Source organism: Schistocerca piceifrons, chromosome 2, assembly GCF_021461385.2.
Source record: "Schistocerca piceifrons isolate TAMUIC-IGC-003096 chromosome 2, iqSchPice1.1, whole genome shotgun sequence".
In the NCBI taxonomy this organism is placed as follows: Eukaryota; Metazoa; Arthropoda; class Insecta; order Orthoptera; family Acrididae; genus Schistocerca; species Schistocerca piceifrons.
Genome location: NC_060139.1, coordinates 369,351,911 through 369,375,087, shown reverse-complemented (window position 1 = coordinate 369,375,087; position 23,177 = coordinate 369,351,911). Strand labels below are relative to the sequence as shown.

The following is a 23,177-nucleotide window of genomic DNA, read 5'->3' as shown; positions in this document are numbered from 1 at the left end:
TGCCTCAACATGTTCCTATATTTATCCTGAATCCAAGCTGACCAGGCGTTCCATTCTTCTGCTGCTAATTTGCTTTAGTACTCTGCAACTGCACTTCTCAACACACTTCTCCTCTGACATTGGAATTACTATATTTTTCTTAACGTCTGAGGGCATTTCACTTGCATACCTGGTGGAACTGTATTGTCATAGTAGTTTCTCCCAAGATTCTTAGTAATTTTCCACCGTTTGCTTTGTTTAGCTCTTTGTCAAATCCTTCTCCCAATATCGCGTCACGAATCTCATCTTCATTTACTACCCCTTCTCTTTCTATGATACTGTTCTGAAGTTTCTTGCTTTATATAGCCCTTTTATATATTTCTTCAATTTTTCATCATTCTCAGTTTGACACTGGCCTGCGGTTAGGGCTCTTGATGTTAATACAACTTGTTCTCTTTTTTGGCAAAAGTTTCTTTGATTTCTCTATAAGCAGCACCTATTTTTTCATAATCATGTCTAGTTTTACAACTTTGCAGATTTTCTTGTAGCCACCCCTGCTTTGTTGTTTTGGATTTTTTATCAACCCCATTTTTACACGTACGTGAAGTGTGGTTCAAAAAGAGCGCTGGTTTTGAAACGCCTGATAAATTTTTGTTTGTCGGTTGGTGAAATTGTTTTGAGTCGTTTCTATTTCCAGGAACGTTCCGATTGTTGACTCAGTTTGAGTTCCTCGGTGCACAACGTGTGCTAATCGTGTAACCGTTTAATCAAAATGAAGAAAGTTATGAAGCACCAGTCATGCGACTTCACGCGATTCTAGAGCGTAATGAGACACCGAATGAATCAACAGTTCACAGACTTCTGTTTCATAAGTTCTTTGAGACAGGTTCAACAGAAAACTTTCATAATCCTTGGCGTCGTCGTTCTGGCCAAAATGAGCAGAAAATTGAAATGATTTGTGACAGTGTGGCTGTTAACCTAATTAAATCAATTCGTCACCGTTCCCAACTACTGGGCTTAAGCTGTTCTCCAGAACAGAGAGTTCTCCATTGTGATCTCCATTACCACTCATATAAGATTCAGTTGACGCATAAGCTCAAGTGACGGATCACTAGAAGAGACCACAGTTTGTTGACTGGGTTCTGAGAGGAGGACAGGAGAGCGACAGCTTCGCAAACGAAATCATCTTCAGTTGTGAAACACATTTCCACTTAAACGGTTTTGTAAGTAGAACTGGCGTGTCTGTGGTCAGAAAATTCTCGCGTGATCCAAGAAGATGAGGCAGGACAAGCTGTACAGGAGGCCGATACCGAACGATGATAAGAGAGTTTGTATGGCTTCGTTTGGATGGAATGGACATTAAAGAGATGTGGTTTTAGCATACCTGCCTTACTTTGCTCGAAAAAATTCAGGTGCTTCACGAGCGGTTCCCAGATAGCCTCATTTCGCCCAATGCTGATCATTAATGGCCACCAAGGTCATGTGACTTAACTCCTTGTGACTTTTTTATTCGGGGTCATGTTAAATCAATGGCGTATGCCAATAAATCCCGGAACTTCTATGACTTGAAGGAGGAAATTCGAATAGTTGTTAGCGAAATGAATGTGGAAACTTGTCTGCAGTCATACTGAATTTCATGAACGGAGTTTTTGCATGCCAGCGCAGTAGAGGAGGCCATAGGCCTGTTTGTGTTTTTTTGTAAAAATAAACTTCTTACTTTGATGTATCAAAACCGACGCTCTTTTTGAACCACCCCTTGTCCACTTCATTTGCTGCGTTTTTATATTTCCTCCTTTCAGCAGTCCAATTGAGGTGTGATCAGGAAGTAACGGAAATTTTTGTTTTTCTTCAAGAATATTTTATTTATTAATCAACTTTGCCCCCTTCAACGTAATCCCCTTTAGACATATTACACATGTGCCAGCGCTTTTTCCAGTCTTGTAAGAACATCTGGAACTCAGTATTCCTTATGGCGCTCAGCTCCTTTAACGATTCTGTTTTGATCTCGTCAATGGTGACAAAATGACGTCCTTTCATGGTTCTTTCCAGTATCGGGAATAGAAAGAAGTCACAGGAAGCCATGTCCGGCTAATACAGTTGGTGAAGCAACATAACGGTGTTGTGTTTTGCCAAAAAATCTCGAACAAACAACGTGTGAGCGGGAGCATTAACGTGATGCAAATTCCACGAGTGGTTTTGTCACAGTTCTGGTCGTTTTCTGCAAATTGCTTCACGCAAACGGCGCGTTATTTCCAAACCATTAAGGCAGGAACTCATGATGCACTATCCCATTGTAATCGAAGAAAACAGTGAGAAGTACTTTCACATGTGACCCAACAAGTCGAATTTTTGTCGGTCTGAGCTTTTCAGGCAGTTTCCATTGCGACGATTGGGTCTTGGTTTCGACGTCATACCCATATACCCATGCATCGTCACCTGTTATAACCTTCTGTAGAAGTTCTGGACCGTTGTCGACTTCATTCAGTAATCCCTGAGCAATGTCTACGTGACGTCGTTTTTGTCGAAATTCAACAATTTCGGAACAAATTTAGCTGCTACACGTTTCATACGCAAAACACAAAAAAATTGTTGGAATGATCCAAAGAATATGTCGACATCATCAGTAACCTCTCTGAAGGTGATCTGATAATTTCACATGACCGTTCACATTGCCGTCAGTGATTGATGTGCTAAGGTGACCAGGGTGGTCATTGTCTTCAACGTCTTCTCGACCCACTTTGAAACGTTTATGCTACTCGTAAACTCTTGTCTTGTTCCTAGTAGATTCACCAAAAGCCACAGTCAGCATTTACAATTAGGTGCTGCTGTCTATTCCGTTTTTCAAGCAAAATTTAATGCAAATTCGCTACGCGATCTTTTTCGAAAATAAAAATTCGCCGAGCGCTCGAAAACAAGCATAATCTTTCCGACTGTCAACAATAAACAAAATATTCAAAATAGCTGAAAATACAAAACATATATCAGGAACACGTGCACAAACAAGACGAAAAAATTGAAAGTCGGCTGTATTAAACCCGCGAAATTAAAGAAAGTACGGTACTTTTTTATTACACCTTGTACAATATCTCGGTATTATCCAAGACTTCCAATTGGACTTCGTCGTTTAACGTAGTTGTTCCTCTGCTGCCTTCACAATTTCGTCTCTTAAAGCTACCCATTTATCTTCTGTCGACTCCTTTCACCGCTTCCTAATGCCCCCTTTGAAACTCTCAACAACCTCTAGCTGTTTCTAGTTACAATATTTAGGTCCCACCTCATTAATATCCTAACTTTCTGGAATTTCTCTAGCTTTAATCTACATCTCACAACTAATAAATTATGGTCAGAGTTCACACCTATCCCGGAAAAGTTTTCCAGTTCGAAACCTGATTTCTTCATCTGGCATACCGTTTTGTATCCTATCTTAAATCGTCCACTGTGAATGGATCTCTAAAACTACAATAATGGCTAAAACTGAACACTTTGTGAAGATGTGGTTATGCAGGTATATCGACAGTGTATCAGCTATATGCCGCTACTTATTTGTAATAAAATGACGGAGAAAGCAAACACTGATTTTTTATAGCATGTTGCGTTCCATTAGTAGGCGAGCATGCGTAAGCAGCTAGTTTCTTTAGGCAGCTGATGCAACACATTGCGGACCTACGTCAACGCACTGCGTTGACCCTTTACATCACATTCGTTTACTAATGAGTGGAGGCAGACATTAGTGTCAGCCCAAATTCAGAATGCTTTAGTACGTTCAACTGAGTCTCGTGGCATGTATTTTATGGTTTTAGAACCAAAACTAAGTTACTAGATTTTGATATTTTATGTACAGTGCTTTTAAGTTAAGTGTTCATACTCAAGTACTGCTAACTTTTTCACGATGGTTGTGATACAAAATGACTCCTCTTTACGAAACTCTAATGCTATACGACTTTATGTAAGAAAATAAGATTTTGTTCAACGCTTCTCAAAATGGAGTCATAAACCTAGTGACATAAGAAATTGCGTGAAATTGTCTTTGGAGCAATAAAGCCTATGTAAAAACAATAATTCCTGAAATTTATCTAGCGTACGGGAAATATCATTAGCAGCCTTGGCAGACAGCATCTGACGCACCCCAAAAACCGGTATCGTGTGGATAAACGTTTAAACATCTTCACTGTATTCGAAATTGAGTTTTGAGAGCTCGAATTTTTATGGATGAGATTCTTCTATACAGTCCTCTCCCTTTTTCGACTATTTATTCTGGCATCCGTTAGAGAAATTACGACGGTATTTCTCTACCCAGTGCTTAGATGGGGAACAGCTCCCAAGAACGTAAGTATATCACTCGAATTATGACTCCAGGGTGCTCTGCGCACTTAAGTTTTCTTAAAGCTGTCAAATTTTTGCTTGGAACACGTGTTACAAATCTGTCAGAACCTCCTATCAATTTTCTAGGGTAGGAGACAAGTCTACCTGGAGGAAATATCCATCAGAGAAAACTCAAAAATCTCACTGTCTTCCAGGGGAGCAGCCCTGACGGCGGGGGCGACCACTGCTGGGGTTCCCAGATAGCCGGCGCGGGCCACAGCCACGAAGGCAGCGAGGACGATCAGCTGCAACAAAACAGAAGTCAGCCCTGTTACTGATGTAGTCGAAGCGCTGAACTCAGAACAAGAGGTGTGTTAACCTGTCATCTACTAGCTAGTAATTACAGATGGAAAGTCTTGGACATGGACGGGGGAGAAAGTTTAGGCTAACCAAAGGAAACCATGATGACTGCACGATGCTTAAAATCCTACTCCTTCCCATTTCCACATCCAGTGTTTTAATGACTGCAACACTTATGAATTTTTGACCATTAGAGGAGATGTCACGGTAACAATAGTTTTTACATAGTTCGGTCACGCGCGGAGTGGCCCCGCCGTTTAAGGCGCCATGTGACGGTCTGCGCGGCTCCTCCCGCCGGAGGTTCGAGTCCTCTCTCGGGCATGGGAGTGTGTGTTGTTCTTAGCATAAGTTAGTTTAAATAGTGTGTAAGTCTAACGACCAATGACTTAAGTAGTTTTGTCCCTTAAGAATTCACATATATTTTTGAACATAGTTCGGTATTGAACCGTCTCCTGTAGTCCTGGGGCAGCATTGCTACTTCTTTAAGGGGTAATCAAGGTTTACAGTTTTCTGGATTGAGTGTGTCCTATGTTGATCAACAATAGAATATGAAACCTATGTTGATCAAAAATACAATGTGAGAATTTCAGGCCGGACGGGGTGGCCGAGCGGTTCTAGGCGCTAGAGTCTGGAACCGCGGGGCCGCTACGGTCGCAGGTTCGAATCCTGCCTCGGGCATGGGTGTGTGTGATGTCCTTAGGTTAGTTAGGTTTAAGTAGTTCTAAGTTCTAGGGGACTGATGACCTCAGAAGTTAAGTCTCATGGTGCTCAGAGCCATTTTTTGAGAATTTCAGAAACTGGAACTAATAAACAAATACGAGTGATGACTGGATTGCGATAATGATGTCATGACTAATGCTTAAAAAGTCAGTAGACAAAAATTATAAAGTTTGATCGTGATATCCAGCTAGGAATTCGTGAGTCAAGACTGGGTTTCCGACGGCACCCATTCAATAATGGTTCTTCAATAATCACCAGATGAATGAAAATGTCTGCTCCCAGTCATACCATTAACAGGGCTACTGATTTTCTACTCTCAAGCACCGGTTATGATTCAAATCCATTCGATAAATGTATTCTGATTTGACTCCCAGATTTGTGCTCTCATTCAGTTGATCAAAAGCATAATTTCGTAATTAGTAGTAACGTGATTCCTCCTATATATTCGCGCCTAATTCTTTTGTTATACGTGTCACAGTTTTAGATGCGAATAAGAGCAAATTAGGTCATGTTCCTTGATTACCACTTTCACTTGCATTTTATAGTTATCGATAACACGGAGCTACGTGTGAAGACGATATCTGTCACCGCTACTCAGAACTCAATTTCTGCAGCATTCCAGCATAAATGGTTAGCTGCGCGGAGTGGCCGCGCGGTTAGAGGCGCCATGTCACTCACTGCGCTGCCCCTACCGCCGGAGGTTCGAGTCTTCACTCGGTCGTGGGTGTGTGTGTTGTCCATAGTTAGTTTAAGTAGTGTGTAAGTCTAGGGACCGATGACTTCAGCAGTTTGGTCCCTTAGAAATCCATACACATTTGAACATGAATGGTTACAAGTTTTCAAAAAAATGGATCTGAGCACTATGGGACTTAACTTCTGAGGTCATCAATCCCCTAGAACTTAGAACCACTTAAATCTGACTAACCTAAGGACATCACACACATCCATGCCCGAGGCAGGATTCGAACCTGCGACCGTAGCGGTCGCACGGTTCCAGACTGTAGCACCTAGAACCACTCGGCCAACACGGCCGGCTACAAGTTTTCACACGTGGAGTTGTGATAAGAGATTCAACTCACTTTAGGGAGAACAAAGCTTCAAGCAACCCTTTGGCCATTCATATATTTCCTATGGTTTCATCAGTTAAGGTTTGTGCTCTAATGATCTCGTCTTCGACGGGACGTAAAGTATGAATATTCCTTATACAAATCAGTTTTTGGAAGTGTACTCAATTTTAAGGATTTTTGCTTCATTGAATCTATGCGGCTGATCTGAACTCAAACCCGGATCCTTGCCTCTCGCATACAGTGTTCTCACTTAAGGAATCTATCAAACGGTACTGGCGGAACTGAATCTCTGAAACTGAGTCGAGTGTTACGTCTTGAGGGCTAACTCGTCAAAAGGCGTGCCATCAAAAGGCAAGTAACGGAAATTATGAAACATCTACACTGGCATATATTCGAAAAAAGAAGCTTGATAGTTCAAAAAACCTAATACCAATAACAGGCATTCGTAAACCAATAAACAAATACACCAAAGCCCCTCCGTATTTATATCATAGATTCTGTGAAGAAAAGATAGACTAATAACGATTTGCACAGTGACTTGTTGGCATTCATTTTTTCCATTTCCAATCCATGGATGGAACGGGAAAAACCGTAATATACCATAAAATACAAAGATCCTCCGCCACTCACTTTACAGTAATTCGCATTGTATAGCAATTGATGTCTACAAGTAGACCATATTTCGGATTGTGGACTAAACATAGTAGTGACGGTTTCCGATATACTTTCGCATCACTGAGCTAAGTGACAATTTACTTCGCCAGGTGGCTGGGCGCGCCGGTCACTCTTAATTCGAAGCACGTGACGAAAGCTCGCCGCCACTGGAGTGAGTCGAAGCGTCGCGTGAGACGGCCACTGGCTGGCAGCGGCCGCCTTCCGCCGGCACCCACCTTGCAGGCCATATCGATGAGCTTGTCGCCGTGTGGAGCGGAGAACTGGCGATGTGCCGGCCAGCCAGCGGTTATATAGCCGCGCCCGGGCGTGGTGGACAGCCATGTTTTCGCAATGCGTGACGTCGCGTGGCGCGCATGTCCGGCTTTGTCACACTCCAAAACCTCCCACCAGTAAACCCTGTAAGCTTTCTGTGTAATTTATCTGTATGTGAAAGACTGAATAATCTTTTTTAAAAAACTTTCTCCTCGTGTAGCGTGTGCTTTAGATATCCCTTTCAAGTGCTGAGCAAAACTGACTGTTGGTTGCCCCTGTGTTGCGCATGTGAACAGGTCATGAAACACAACTTTAATCTTAGTGAAATGCTGAATTTGAAATAATGAAAATAACTCTAATTAAATCCCAAAAGAGGCAAGCTGGTCACTGAATTAAAACGATTGAACTGAAACTCAATATTAGAGTACCTTATGAAAGTTACTTAACAAAAAGTGCAATGTCTGCCTTGCAATATCCGCAAAATAAAGTACTGCTCAACATGGTAGAAAATAACTGTTAAATGTTACCTTCCCGGTTCACTGTAAATTAATCTGCTTACATAGCAGAACATCTGAAAATTCTGAATATATACTAAAAATAAGTGTCACGTGACTAGGGCCTCCCATCGGGTAGACCCTTCGCCTGGTGCAAGTCTTTCGATTTGACGCCACTTCGGAGACTTGCGCGTCGATGGGGAAGAAATGATGATGATGATTAGGACAACACAACACCCAGTCCCTGAGCGGAGAAAGTCTTCGATCCAGCCGGGAATCGAACCCTGACCCTTAGGATTGACATTCTGTTGCGCTGAGCACTCACCTACCGGGGGCGGACGACTTTGTACTGTTTATTCGCAAGAATGTAAAATGAGGACTGCCCTGAAATAAAAGTAACGTACCTCATACTCAGCGCACTGTTTAGTGTCTGGTGTACTGATGTTCTCGAAAGCAAATTGAAATAAGAAGATACCGCAATTAAAGAAACTTAATCTATTCTATACTTTACTTCGTTTGTTACAAACAATGTGTGACTACGTGTGGCGTAAGATGCAATGCACATAACGATAAACATTTTAAACTTCACTAAGACTGATGTAGGAGGGATTTATTTTAAAAAGCGTTCTTGTAAAATTAAACTCTGATTATTGTCGAGAACGACTATACAACAGAAGCAGACTAACAATTAAGAAATTCTCTGATTAAAAAAATTACAGACATGTCAACCAACTGCGTAATGTTTGAGATAACGAAAACGAAAGGATCAAATTAACATAAATCATAATATTAGTAGTTATCTAGGGAACAAAGATATCCTTCAACTGATAGTTCTGACAAACACACATTTCATTGTTGGACGTGCGTGGATTATCTTGAAATATTCCTCCAAAAAATCTTCTCCATCAATACAATGAATAAAATAGCTTTATAAACCAGTTTTCGTCTCCATAATAAAGTATTCCAGATAATTTCTCCCAGATTCACAAAACCAGATTTCCTTCCTAAAACTGAACTGTTCGCTACTATGCTTCTAGTAAGAATGAGCTAGCGTTGCCCCAACTAACAGACGAACAAGCCCACCAATGATTAAATTTTACACAGAGTCAAGAATCTTATCCACTAGTCGTACAGCACGCTCATGCATCTTTGTCCCAGTACAGTAAAGGTGAATGATTTATAATAGCAGAACCCAACAACCTCGGTACCAGCTACACAAATTGACACGTGAATATTGTGAATGAAATAATGGAACTGTCTTCTTAATAGTTACAAATTAAGGTTTAAATTTCATGGTAAAGTTGATTGCAGTAATTTATTACTCAGAAATAATATGAAGGATCACGATAGCAAAGTTTTCAGTGAACGGATACCACCTCTCATGTCTGATTCAGAAATATTTGCAAATTACGGCTGCCGCAATCCTTCATTGAATCAGACAGAAAATTTCAGCTACTAAAGAGACAGCGTACAATACGCTTGTCCTTCCTCCTCCGGAGTTGTTTACCATATGAGATTGACAGAGGATATCGAAAAACTTCAAAGAAGGTCAGCTCGTCTTGTATTATCGCGAAATAGGGGAGAGAGTATCACGTATATGACAGACGGGTTGGGGTGCCTATGACTCAAACAAAGGCGTTTTTCGTTGCGGCGAGATCTTTTCAAGAAATTTCAATCACCACCTTTCTCCTACGATTGCGAAAATATTTTATTGACGTCCACTAGCATAGCGAGAAATGATCATAGTAATAAAGTAAGAGAAATCAGAGCTCGCACATAAAGGCTTAAGTGTTCGTTTTTCCTGCGCGCTGCTCGGGAGTGGAACGGTTGAGAAAAAGTCAGGCATTTATGTGTGAATTGCAGAGCATTCATGTAGATGTAGGTGGGTAAATGGTTGAAATTTAGAAGGTGAGAGCAGTTAATTGTCTAACAATCCATGCTTCTTACACTGACGCAAACGGAAAATAATTCCCACCAGAAACACTTTCACCGAAAGCAGCAGTATTGATAATACATTATTTCCGTGCCTTTTGATGAAAACCTAATCCTTATACTTACATATTCTCAGTAGAGAATGAAGTTATTCCATCGGATGAAGAACGGTGTGACTACATGATGTCTCTAATGTGATAGGCACTTCCAGGTGGAGGTCACAACACTATGCCCAAAGGACTTGCACGAAACTTTGAGAATGGTCGAATTTTTGGCAGTCACACAGACAGATCGCACGGGCTGTTGGTTGTCGTGTTATGACTGTAAAATGAAGGTGACGAGATGGACTCTGAAAAACAATATGGTAGGAAAAGTAAGCCCACGTCCTTCCAGCAGGTTTGTATCGTGAGGAGATCATATAATTGTTTGACTGGGTCAAACGGATGACAATAACTTAAATCTTGGCTTGGTTACAGTCAATCACTAAGAACCGTCGGCAACAAATTACTGGAAGCTGGGTTGCAATGCCACAACAATACAAGTTGTATGTCGTAGAGCCAGAGTCAAGTGGAACACTGCGTGACATTCTGTAATGTTCAGCGATGACTCTGGCATCTATTTGTGCCTATCATGTCGACGCCAAAGTGTCCGTTGACGACTTAAATGGCAGGAAGCGTGGGAGTGGACTCAACAAATTTAACTTCATTATTTATTAAGAGAAATCAAAACTGAACTTTACACATCATTACAAGAGTGAATTCACGTTGGCTGGTCACATCAGTTAGATATCGAAACATATTTATTACGTTTGGCTGTATGACAACAAATCTTCACTCTTATAACTGATATCAAAATGTATGGCTGTAATTTCTCATATGCATTATATTAAAACAATCAATAACGAACTCAGGTATTCACATATAAACAAAGAACAATGACATACGAAAGATGATAACCTGAATGCTAATGACCACTATTAAATTTAAACTAGCGAGACAAATATTTCAGCAATTTCTTTGAAGTTAACAAGACTCACGTGCGGTAGGCAACACCAGCACAACTCCATGAACAACATGAACTTGGCACAGAAGACTCCTAATCCCGACATCCCGACCCCACGCACACAAAAAAACCGCCATACGCAACGTAATGACTAACTGAACAACATTGCACACACATATACGATCGGCACATTAAAATCTCCGGAGCGCCATATTCCAGACACACAGCAGCGAGAAAATGACAAGGCGCCAGCTTACACCCGTTGCTGGTAAATCTGGGCGCGGCATCAGGGTAACGACAGGCCGTCAGTGTGTTCCCGATACCTGTTGCTCCGCAACAACCATGTGGACGCCGTCCCTCGCGCATGACACCTCGAAGGGGAAGCCGGCCGCTGTGGCCGAGCGGATCTAGGCGCTTCAGTCCGGAACCGTGCTGCTACTACGGTCACATGTTCGAATCCTGCCTCGGGCATGGATGTGTGTAATATCTTTAGGTTAGTTAGGTTTCAGTAGTTCTAAGCCTAGGGGACTGATGACAGATGTTATGTCCCATAGTGCTTAGAGCCCTTTGCACCATTTTTTCGAAGGGGCAGACAAACAGACAGCCTGCACTCGGTTGGCACAGCGCAGAGCTGCCAACCGCGCTCACATTCTCTATATACAGGCCGGCCGCTACCCAAGGTAATGCAGTGGATCAGATATTTCCTTCCTTCTTCGTAGGCAGAGTCGTCACTGTGCCCGCGCAGCAGGCTAGGCTTCTACACTTCCGCTTCGGTCACAAATTACCAGCGCTACAGCGTACTCGCGGCGGACTTCTCTGTTATCGATTTCCAGAGATGCGCTGGCACGGCTCAACGACCGAGTAAGAGTTCACAGGAAGAAGAGCTTTTTGAGAACCACACGTCTCCAGCTCCAGGAAGCATGGTGTGCGTAAGTATTGGATATGAGAACCGGACTGATTTGGTAGTAGTTAGGGGTGGCTGAATGCTCGCCAGTAGTGTGGCAAGAATAGTGTCACAATTTTCAGGATCAGGGTACCAAGTGCTATATTCCAACAGGATAATGTAAGATCTCGTATTACAATTCACGCCACAAACTTCCTGAGGAATCTATGATTCTTGGTTGGCCGGGTCAGTCCGCTCATTTTTACCGTATACACGTACAGAATATTATAGGAGACATATACTTTCATACAAGCCTACAGTCAGCAGTCAGCATGTGTTTCAGGGAGGTTGCGTGCTTCCACATGACAAACGAAATAAAAAGTGGATTTATGATCATGAGGGTGACACGACATACTCATATTGGTGACGACAACAGTTCACAATGGCATGAAAGTTAAATAAAACCCATTATGTGATGCACATCTCTAAAAGTCTTGACGAAAATGGGACTGGTGCTTCATACTGTAATCTTTTCCGGTATGCTTCAAGTATTCCGTTGTCCAAGCACTTTCAAGGGCAGCTGCGTTGCCTCAATGAAAATGTCCCTCTGCAGTCGCGGTCGCTCCTGAGGTATTGTTTGATCCACTTGGCCCAGGGTATTATGGTGTATTCGCCAGTCACTGTATTACACTATATAGCGTAATCAATAAGAAAGTTCGCTCTTCAATAACAGAAAAGTATGACCACAACCTTTCTCTTGTTTCTAATTCCTTTTTCGTGTCTGCAGTGAAGCCTTGGACTAAAGTTCCATTCACAGTAAAGATGCATTTACACCTGCGCTCCTTTTGGCTAGTCGCCATGTGGCTGTGCTTACCACACACGCTAGCAGAGGCGTCCAGTGTGAACACGGGGGTGAATGGAATCACTCGTGACCACATGTTATGGAAAATGCTTGCACCTACACGGGTGCCTCTCCCTGCGAGTAACATCTGGGACAGCGTAGTTGGTATCCTGCATGAAGAACGCAAAACAAAAGGCAACAGAGCTCAGTAGCTTGAATCCTTGTAGGAAAATCGTCTCTAAGAATGAGTCCGCCATCCTCTTTCTCCTTCCCACGAAATATAAAGAGTTCGCTGATAACTACCGCAAAATCTTGTTTCTATATGGCGACATAATGTTAGCTAATGGTATGGCGGAATGACGCCAGGAGTTTAAATACGATGGAACAAACATCAACAAAGAACAGTGGAGCAGAACAGCATCGATATTGACTCACGCATATGCCTATGAATTCCAATAACTGTTGGTGATTATGGCTGATCAGACATCGTTGTGTGGGTAGTGGAACAAGAGGGGTACTAGGGCAATGAACCCATTGTCCTCCTTACGTAAACAAACCAACCAATTGGGCTGGTCTAATTTATGACTCTTAAGCGAGCAAGCCATCCACTTATTTTCTTATTTAGTATTTATTCAAGTCAAATTTACTATGTTAATGGTATAATTTAAGACCCACATTATCTTTATTACTATAAATTATGATCCTAAAATTGGCCGCGTATCTTTTAACTTTATCTTCATTACTATGATTTACGAACCAGAAATGCCGACCAGATGTTTATCCAATCAATCCTTATCTTCATGAATATAATATATGACTAAAAAATGACGTCACACTTAAACATGGCCACCCAGGGTAAGTCAGGCACTTTAAAATTACAGTGGGTCATTGAAAACGGTGGGAAATGAAGAAATACAAGTACCATAGCAAGTCTAAGTCATTTACCTACCAATATTATGTTAAAAACACAGCAACATTGTTCTGACGTATTACAACACTTTAAAAAACGCAAGGAAGTTGTTGTCACATTACCAGTGTGTTAAAATACATCGAACTGCACTTACTAACGTACCATAATTTGTCAATATTGCTTGAAAACGTACCTGTTGTAAGGAGCTGCATGCTGCGCAGCCCCTGAGATCGGCATGGAGAGAGAGAGACAGACATGGTGTGCACCCGGCATCGCCCCTGTTTACTATGTCAGGTTTTCCCACTGTCTGACGACGCACTTGGCTGCCGCCGCTGTCTACACAAAGTCATATGGCAGCTCTGAAAGTCCCACCAGTGCACGAGTTAGGAATCGAATAATTCCACTAAATGTCTAAGTGCTGGTAGAATTCGAGATGCTTTAACCACACCTTTTCTTCTTGTTAACCCATTCTGCATCTGGAAACGTTTAGCTGCTGACAGCGGTGAAACGATGCAATTTTGTAAAAATCCTACATCTGTCTTCTTCTTAAGTGGGCGATAAGTCGTGCTCATAACACATACTAAATTTATTCCAACGTGCAATTTAACTTTGGTGCACATTGTTTCATCAAGTGCAAATAGTGTAATATACTGCCCTATTCCAGCGTCCCATCTCTGACATTATGAGACAAAATTCGAAATGCAATGTGATGCTCTACCAAATCCTTATTTGCAGCGTATGGCTTTGCAAGCCTCATCCAGCAGATAAATTCTCTTATCACAACACGCTAGCCATTTTTCCAGCTTTGTTCCCAGCCGGCAGTATCTATATGACAGTATATGTAATTTTACTGGTAGCTTATCAAGAACGCTATTATTACCATGTACAGTGTGCATCCTACAAGGCACATTTTACTACTTCACTGCTAGAGGGTTTGCACATCTTATTACAGACCACATCCTTAGCATCTGACCAACTGTTGTGTAATGAAAGGAAGCCAAGCCATTTAACCAAGACCTTACTCTCACATCGTATTATGACACGCTCCATGAGCAACATACAAACATGCCTGGTTCACTGCTTATCTGTGTAAAAACTATTTGGCATTTCATCATCATCCATTAAGGTGTAAGCTCTAGGAATCGTTCATGGTGCATTGGCAACTGTAAATATCTATGTCGACCAGTTTGATAGGTGTGATTTCTCAAATACAGTCTTGTATTTTGTAATATGTACTTCACCACTTATACGAAATTCCTGCTTATGTGGAGCTACCATTTAATACAATGCCATACTATATTTAGAAACTCGTTTCATGAACATCAATTGGTTTAATTTTTATGATACATGTACATTACGGGTCGTGGAAGAATCCCTTTTCAATTTTTTGATTCGCAAAGATTAGAACGCATTCACATACGGATTTTTTATCCTTTGTTCAAATATTTCGTGATACGTACTTTCAACTGGGAGAATGTTGGGTCGTGGTGTAATCAACACCAATTCTAAGGGCTTTGAAATATCCGTTATAAAATTCGCCACTATGACCAGTTTGAAGGTTTTTCAGGAAGTCAATTCGTCCATGTCTGCAACAGTTGTTCATGACCTGTGCAACAGCTTGACCATTCTTTGTTTTCCCAGGTTGGGCGCAGACAAATTTTAAGTTTGTGTCAATGAACATCAAAAACTACTTGAAACCTTTATATGACTGATACGATATGATTCATCTGACAAATTTTAAGTTTGTGTCAATGAACATCAAAAACTACTTGAAACCTTTATATGACTGATACGATATGATTCATCTGAGCAATATTCCCAGTGGTATATGATGTCATAAAGTGCTGTGACTGTTCTTTTATCTTGTTGGAATTGTAATAAAATACATGTATTGCAGAGTTCGATTGTTCACTCTTTTGTGCTGAACTTTTATACCTTTTCCACTGCTATGTCTACCAGCTTTGGTCCATTTAATAACAGTTTTGAATTTTCTACTGTTCGAGATTTTTTTTCTTCCATTTCAGTTGTTGCCTTTCCTATGTGCATTGGCTGCAGATAATATTTCAGCATATGTTTTAACTCTTTCAGTCAATAATTGTTGAGTTTTGAAGTTTTCGGGAAACCAGGCATCCTTTCAAATTCTGTATTACAAACCTGTATTGCATGCTTGCTTAAACTTATAGCTTGCATCCCATCATAAGCAGTTGTTCCCATATAACGCCATATGCTTCATCCATCTCACTATCTCAGTGATGGTTAATGAAATTCTTATTGTTCTCCTCCTCCTCTTCTTATCTCCGTCTGTCTTATCGGGTTTGTGCAGTAGCTGTTTAGGACATTCAGTTACAGGCTTAAATGTATCTGAGAGAAAATGATCTCCTTCCAAGTGCCCTAATTTTAGAAACCTTAATTTACACCGAACAGCCTTCTGATCATCGAAAACGTTGCACTTTATCAACGTACTGTTGCATACCAAACAGGCTTTTAGATAGTATACAATTTACATACTCTCAGACTGGCTGTGTGGATGGTCTTTCTTTCCAGCTTCTACAATTTTTTCACTTTCTCGAATCTTAGCAATTACCATGTTCATGTGAGCCACAATGGACATGTATTGCCTTAAATCTCTCCATGATCAATGCAACAAACAGAGAATGGGTTTTAATTTCCTTAGTATGACACTTTAAATTTTCTTTGAGAGTTTCGATTCTATCACTCAAAGCTTAAATTCCTGCAGACTATGGTTACAGAGGTTCCTTGTTTTGTCAATAACCAGAAACCTGTACTGTGTTATAAATTTATTGAATGTCATGTCAGTTCATACACGTGCCTGATAAATGTGATTCATATTCTCTTGTTTTAAAACTATAATAGGGTTTCGTATTTTTTCTTACCAACTGTTTTGGAATCCTTGAATCTGTTTCACTCAAATAAAAAACATCAACTCTGATATGACGAGCAGAAACAGAAATATTTTAACATCATCAGTTATAAACACAGTGTTTGGATTCACACTTTCTGGTGGTGAGATATCACTGCTTTTGCTTAATGTTGTGTATGTTATACTGTCAATGTCTGTCAGTATCTGCTCTAAAAGCAGGTATTTGGGCTGAAATAATGTTTTTGAAAATAGATACACATTCTCGAGGCAAATCCCATCAGGATGTGTTAGGAGTGACAAAATAACGTTCATCTCGTTGCAGTCTGATGGGCCAGCCATTGTCTGTCGTTTATTATTGGGCAAGAGTTTTCAGTTCTGGTTTTCAATAGCGTTTGCAAAAACAGTCCAATGTACTTGTGATGAGAGTGTTTTGTCCTTTCAGCCATGGTGATGGCTATGTATTTATATTAGCATACAGGGGATTTTATAGAAACACATACGTGTATTTCTTACTCTTTTTTATTTATAAACTCTTACATGTAGGTGGATGTACACTGATAAGCCACTTACCTTATGGAACGTTTTGTCACGTATAGCAGCAGAAACATGTTGTGGCATGGAAGCAATGAGGCCTTGGTAAGTCGCTGGCGGGAGTTGACACTACATTCACAGACACGTCTCCTACTTCCCTTAAGTACAGGGGAGGAGGGCGATAAGCGTTCAATCACATCAAAGAGTGTTTGACTGTGATCAGATCTGGCGAATTGGGTGCGGGGGGGGGGGGGGGGGAGGGGGGCAGCACATCAACTGGAAATCGCCACTGTGTTCCCCGAAACACTCGATCACATTCATGGCCTTGTGACATGGCACATTACCTTGCTGAGAAATGTCACTACCATTTGGAAATATGATCGTCATGAAAGGGCGTACGTGGTCGGCAACCAGTGTACGACACTCCTTGACCGTCATCGTGTCTTGCAAAAGCTCCACTGGATGCAAGGATGACCACGTGAATGTTTCCCAGAGCATAACGGACCCCCTGCCAGCTCGTCTCCGTCCCGCAGGCCAGTGTCAAGGAGTTGTTCCCGTGGAAAACGACAGATTCACATCCTCCCATCGACATAATGAAGAAGGTATCAGACCATGCAACGCTCTACCACTTTGCCAACGTCCAGTGCCAATGGTCGTGTGCCCATTTCAGTTATAGTTGATGTAATTGTGTTAACATTGTCAGATGCATGGGTGGTAGGCTGTGGTGGCCCATCGTTAGGAATGTTCAGTGCGTTGTGTGTTTAGACGCCTTGTGCTCCGCCCAGCATTAAAGTCTAATGTTAGTTCCGCCACAGTTTGTTGCCTGTCCTGTTTCACCAGTCTGCCCAGCATATGAAGTCCGACATCCGCAATGAGGGGTGGTCGCCCAATTCCACGATGTCTGGACATGGTTTCACCTTGGTTTCGCCACTTGTTGAACACACTCACCACAGCACTCCTCGAACACCCGACAAGTCTTACACTTTCCAAAATGTTCGTGCTGAGCCGCTGCTCCATCACAATCTGCCCTCGGTCAAACCCAGATACATCACACGCCTTCCCCATTCTACACACGGACAGCTTGCTCACTGATACTACATTCACTGTACGTATGTCTGACTTGCAGCCACTCTTCACCAAGTGATGCTGCTGTCGCCTGAATGGGTTTATATCGGTTGTAGGTCAATGGTCTTAATGTTCTGGCTGATCAGTGTAATACATGCTTATATAAGAATGTTGTTCAGTACCTACATCAGGCAGTGCTGGTTTACACATACTCCACATACTGACGCACAGCATGTGTCATAGAGCTGAACGATGATTTCTTCCAAAAGATGCAGTTTCACTTGCTAACTCCATCAAATTGTTCCCTAATTTCTCATAAAATCCATACACTTACGGCTGCCAGCTTATCCACTTGTCAAGAGCATCCTGGATCATGTAACTGGCATACATCAAAGTTTTAAATGTTTGCACGTGCAGGTACTGTACTCGCTGTCGCTAAAATGTTTGTGTTCATGGGCAGACGTCCGTGAAGATTATACGATCACCTAATATCACTGAAAGAGTTTGTGCACGTCTTTGGAACAGTGGCAGCAATTTGCATTGAAGTGTCACATAGACAAATCCACTAATTCACTGATAATATGAGTTTTATATCACTCTGCTGAGGATTTTCTAAAACAGCCACTCGGTAGAACTCATGATCTGATATAATTCCCACAGCGACTCGTTTACTGTCATTGCTGCTTAAACTGTATGTTGAATTAAAGACCGTTATTTTCACGTCAGGTGGCTGTAACGGCTTTGCCTCACCTGCACTAAAAAGGACATACCAATAATGAGTTATATATGTATGACTACATTATATTACCGTTATCAGGACTAATACTTGTCGGCTGCTTTGAGAAGGGGAGCATGCTGTGCTGCATGTTTCGACTTGTTAACTTTTCGAGAGTTTGTATGTGACTGGGAGAATGCTTTTCTTGCTGCTATTAATATGTAACGTTTTCCGCAGTGCGGGTTTAAAGTATGAAAAAAGTATGTATCACCTCTGCTTTCACCTACAATAGTTGCATGCACTGGGCTCTGCAGCCAATTCAGTGCTATAGCTCTTGCTGATGCCACAGATACTGATTGAAAAAGTGAATAATGCTATGGCATTCGACACTAAATGTGATAAGCACTCAGTGATAGTATTAATTGTTAATTCAAGTAATTTTAAAGAGTGTATGCTGTAAGTTCAGAACACTGAAACACCATTCAATACTTTGAACCCACCAATTAAATCACTGATAAAAGAGAATGCTGACTGCCCAATCACCCTAAATACAGGGAACAGAGTATTCCCATATACATTAGGATGTACCAGACAAGAAGGAATAGGAGTGTGTTAATACTTATTACACATTTGAGTTTCTTAAATCTAGAAGTATATGTAAACTGCTTCTTGAAATTTATAGAAAACCTATGTATGAATACCAGAATCTGAATGCAATTGACTATTATTTGTCTCCCAAACAGTGGGTACTCTTTTTATGTCATATTTCAGACAGATTTAATAAGTCACCACAAAGGTTTCAGAGTGATGCATTTATTTCTAAGTATGATTATTGTGCCTCCCCCCATGAACCATAGACCTTGCCGTCGGTGGGGAGGCTTGCGTGCCTAAGCGATACAGATGGCCGTACCGTAGGTGCAACCACAACGGAGGGGTATCTGTTGAGAGGCCAGGCAAACGTGTCGTTCCTGAAGAGGGGCAGCAGCCTTTTCAGTAGTTGCAGGGACAACAGTCTGGACGATTGACTGATCTGGCCTTGTAACACTAACCAAAACGGCCTTGCTGTGCTGGTACTGCGAACGGCTGAAAGCAGGGGGAAACTACGGCCGTAATTTTTGCCGAGGGCATGCAGCTCTACTGTATGGATAAATGATGATGGCGTCCTCTTGGGTAAAATATTCCGGAGGTAAAATAGTCCCCCATTCGGATCTCCGGGCGGGGACTACTCAGGAGGACGTCGTTATCAGGAGAAAGAAAACTGGCGTTCGACGGATCGGAGTGTGGAATGTCAGATCCCTTAATCGGGCAGTTAGGTTAGAAAATTTAAAAAGGGAAATCGATAGGTTAAAGTTGCATATATTGGGAATTAGTGAAGTTCGGTGGCAGGAGGAACAAGACTTTTGGTCAGGTGAATACAGGGTTATAAATACAAAATCAAATAGGGGTAATGCAGGAGTAGGTTTAATAATGAATAAAAAAAATAGGAGTACGGGTAAGCTACTAAAAAACAGCATAGTGAACGCATTATTGTGGCCAAGATAGACACGAAGCCCACGCCTACTACAGTAGTACAAGTTTATATGCCAACTAGCTCTGCAGATGACGAAGAAATTGATGAAATGTATGATGAGATAAAAGAAATTATTCAGGTAGTGAAGGGAGACGAAAATTTAATAGTCATGGGTGACTAGAATTCGAGAGTAGGAAAAGGGAGAGAAGGAAACATAGTAGGTGAATATGTATTGGGGCTAAGAAATGAAAGAGGAAGCCGTCTGGTAGAATTTTGTGCAGAGCATAACTTAATCATAGCTAACACGTGGTTTAAGAATCATGAAAGAAGGTTGTATACATGGAAGAACCCTGGAGATACTCTAAGGTTTCAGATAGATTATATAATGGTAAGACAGAGATTTAGGAACCAGGTTTTAATTTGTAAGACATTTCCAGGGGCAGATGTGGACTCTGACCACAATCTACTGGTTATGAAGTGTAGATTAAAACGGAAGAAACTGCAAAAAGGTGGGAATTTAAGGAAATGGGACCTGGATAAACTGACTAAACCAGAGGTTGAACAGAGTTTCAGGGAGAGCATAAGAGAACAATTGACAAGAATGGGGGAAAGAAATACAGTAGAAGAAGAGTGGGTAGCTTTGAGGGATGAAGTAGTGAAGGCAGCAGAGGATCAAGTAGGTAAAAAGAGGAGGGCTAGTAGAAATCCTTGGGTGACAGAAGAAATATTGAATTTAATTGATGAAAGGAGAAAATATAAAAATGCAGTAAATGAAGCAGGCAAAAAGGAATACAAACGTCTCAAAAATGAGATCGACAGGAAGCGCAAAATGGCTAGGCAGGGATGGCTAGAGGACAAATGTAAGGATGTAGAGGCTTATCTCACTAGGGGTAAAATAGATACTGCCTATAGGAAAATTAAAGAGACCTTTGGAGAAAAGAGAACCACTTGTATGAATATCAAGAGCTCAGATGGAAACCCAGTTCTAAGCAAAGAAGGGAAAGCAGAAAGGTGGAAGGAGTGTATAGAGGGTCTATACATGGGCGATTTACTTGAGGGCAATGTTATAGAAATGGAAGAGGATGTAGCTGAAGATGAAATGGGAGATATGATACTGCGTGAAGAGTTTGATAGAGCACTGAAAGACCTAAGTCGAAACAAGGCCCCGGGAGTAGACAACATTCCATTAGAACTACTGACAGCCTTGGGAGAGCCAGTTCTGACAAATCTCTATCATCTGGTGAGCAAGATGTATGAGACAGGCGAAATAACCTCAGACTTCAAGAAGAATATAATAATTCCAATCCCAAGGAAAGCAGGCTTTGACAGATGTGAAAATCACCGAACTATCAGTTTAATAAGTCACGGCTGCAAAATACTAACGCGAATTCTTTACAGACGAATGGAAAAACTGGTAGAAACTGACCTCGGGGAAGATCAGTTTGGATTCCGTAGAAATATGGGAACACGTGAGGCAATACTGACTCTACGACTTATTTTAGAAGCTAGATTAAGAAAAGGCAAACCTACGTTTCTAGCATTTGTAGACTTAGAGAAAGCTTTTGACAATGTTGACTGGATTACTCTCTTTCAAATTCTGAAGGTGGCAGGGATAAAATATAGAGAGCGAAAGGCTATTTACAATTTGTACAGAAAGCAGATGGCAGTTATAAGGATCGAGGGACATGAAAGGGATGCAGTGGTTGGGGAAGGAGTGAAACAGGGTTGTAGCCTGTCCCCAATGTTGCTCAATCTGTATATTGAGCAAGCAGTAAAGGAAACAAAAGAAAAATTTGGAGTAGGTATTAAAATCCATGGAGAAAAAATAAAAACTTTAAGATTCGCCGATGACATTGTAATTCTGTTGGAGACAGCAAAGGACTTGGAAGAGCAGTTGAACGGAATGGACAGTGTCTTGAAAGGAGGATATAAGATGAACATCAACAAAAGCAAAACAAGGATAATGGAATGTAGTCAAATTAAATCAGGTGATGCTGAGGGAATTAGATTAGGAAATGAGACACTTAAAGTAGTAAAGGAGTTTTCCTATTTGGGGAGCAAAATAACTGATGGTGGTCGAAGTAGAGAGGATATAAAATGTAGACTGGCAATGGCAAGGAAAGCGTTTCTGAAGAAGAGAAATTTGTTAATATTGAGCACAGATTTAAGTGTCAGGAAGTCGTTTCTGAAAGTAATTGAATGGAGTGTGGCCTTGTGTGGAAGTGAAACATGGACGATAAATAGTTTGGACAAGAAGAGAATAGAAGCTTTCGAAATGTGGTGCTACAGGAGAACGCTGAAGATTAGATGGGTAGAACACGTAACTAATGAAGGGGTACTGAATAGGATTGGGGAGAAGAGGAGTTTGTGGCACAACTTGACTAGAAGAAGGGATCGGTTGGTAGGACATGTTCTGAGGCATCAAGGGATCACCAATCTAGTATTGGAGGGCAGCGTGGAGGGTAAAAATCGTAGAGGGAGACCAAGAGATGAATACACTAAACAGATTCAGAAGGATGTAGGCTGCAGTAGGTACTGGGAGATGAAGAAGCTTGCACAGGATAGAGTAGCATGGAGATCTGCATCAAACCAGTCTCAGGACTGAAGACCACAACAACAACAACAACATGATTATTGTGGTAAACATTTTCAGTTGGGCACGAATTTCAAACTCCTTTCATTAAACTGTGCTATGAGTGTTGTGAAAGGAAACAAATAAAATTTTCTTTTTCTAAATGAATTACACATGTTCTTTTTCTTTCTTAAAGATGCACAATCATTGTAGCTTAGCTAGTTGGACTATGACAGTAATGGGACTACTCTACTTTTAGTACAAGTTCGTTGCTGACTTAGCTACAATAACTACACACCATTACCTATTATGGATGGTCTGCATGGGTAAATTTTTTTACTGAATGTGTATACAAGGGTTGCCCAATCGGTCGCTAAATGGAAACCATAGTGAAAATCAAACCTTTTATTTGCAAGTGTTAGCTACATTTTCGAGATACTTCTCTACATTGTCGCCGCTACTACTTAGACATGTGTCACAGCGTTA

The 23,177-nt window shown here is 41.3% G+C and overlaps 1 protein-coding gene across 1 annotated transcript in view; it reads right to left on the bottom strand.

Annotated features, from left to right (window-relative positions):
- The window catches only part of LOC124775393 (cuticle protein-like), a 51,076-nt gene that overhangs the window by 5,790 nt on the left and 22,109 nt on the right, over positions 1-23,177 (bottom strand). Inside the window, exon 3 of the mRNA XM_047250227.1 lies at positions 4,487-4,586. Coding sequence (XP_047106183.1) covers positions 4,487-4,586 — 100 coding nt within the window. The remainder of the gene's footprint in view (positions 1-4,486; positions 4,587-23,177) is intronic.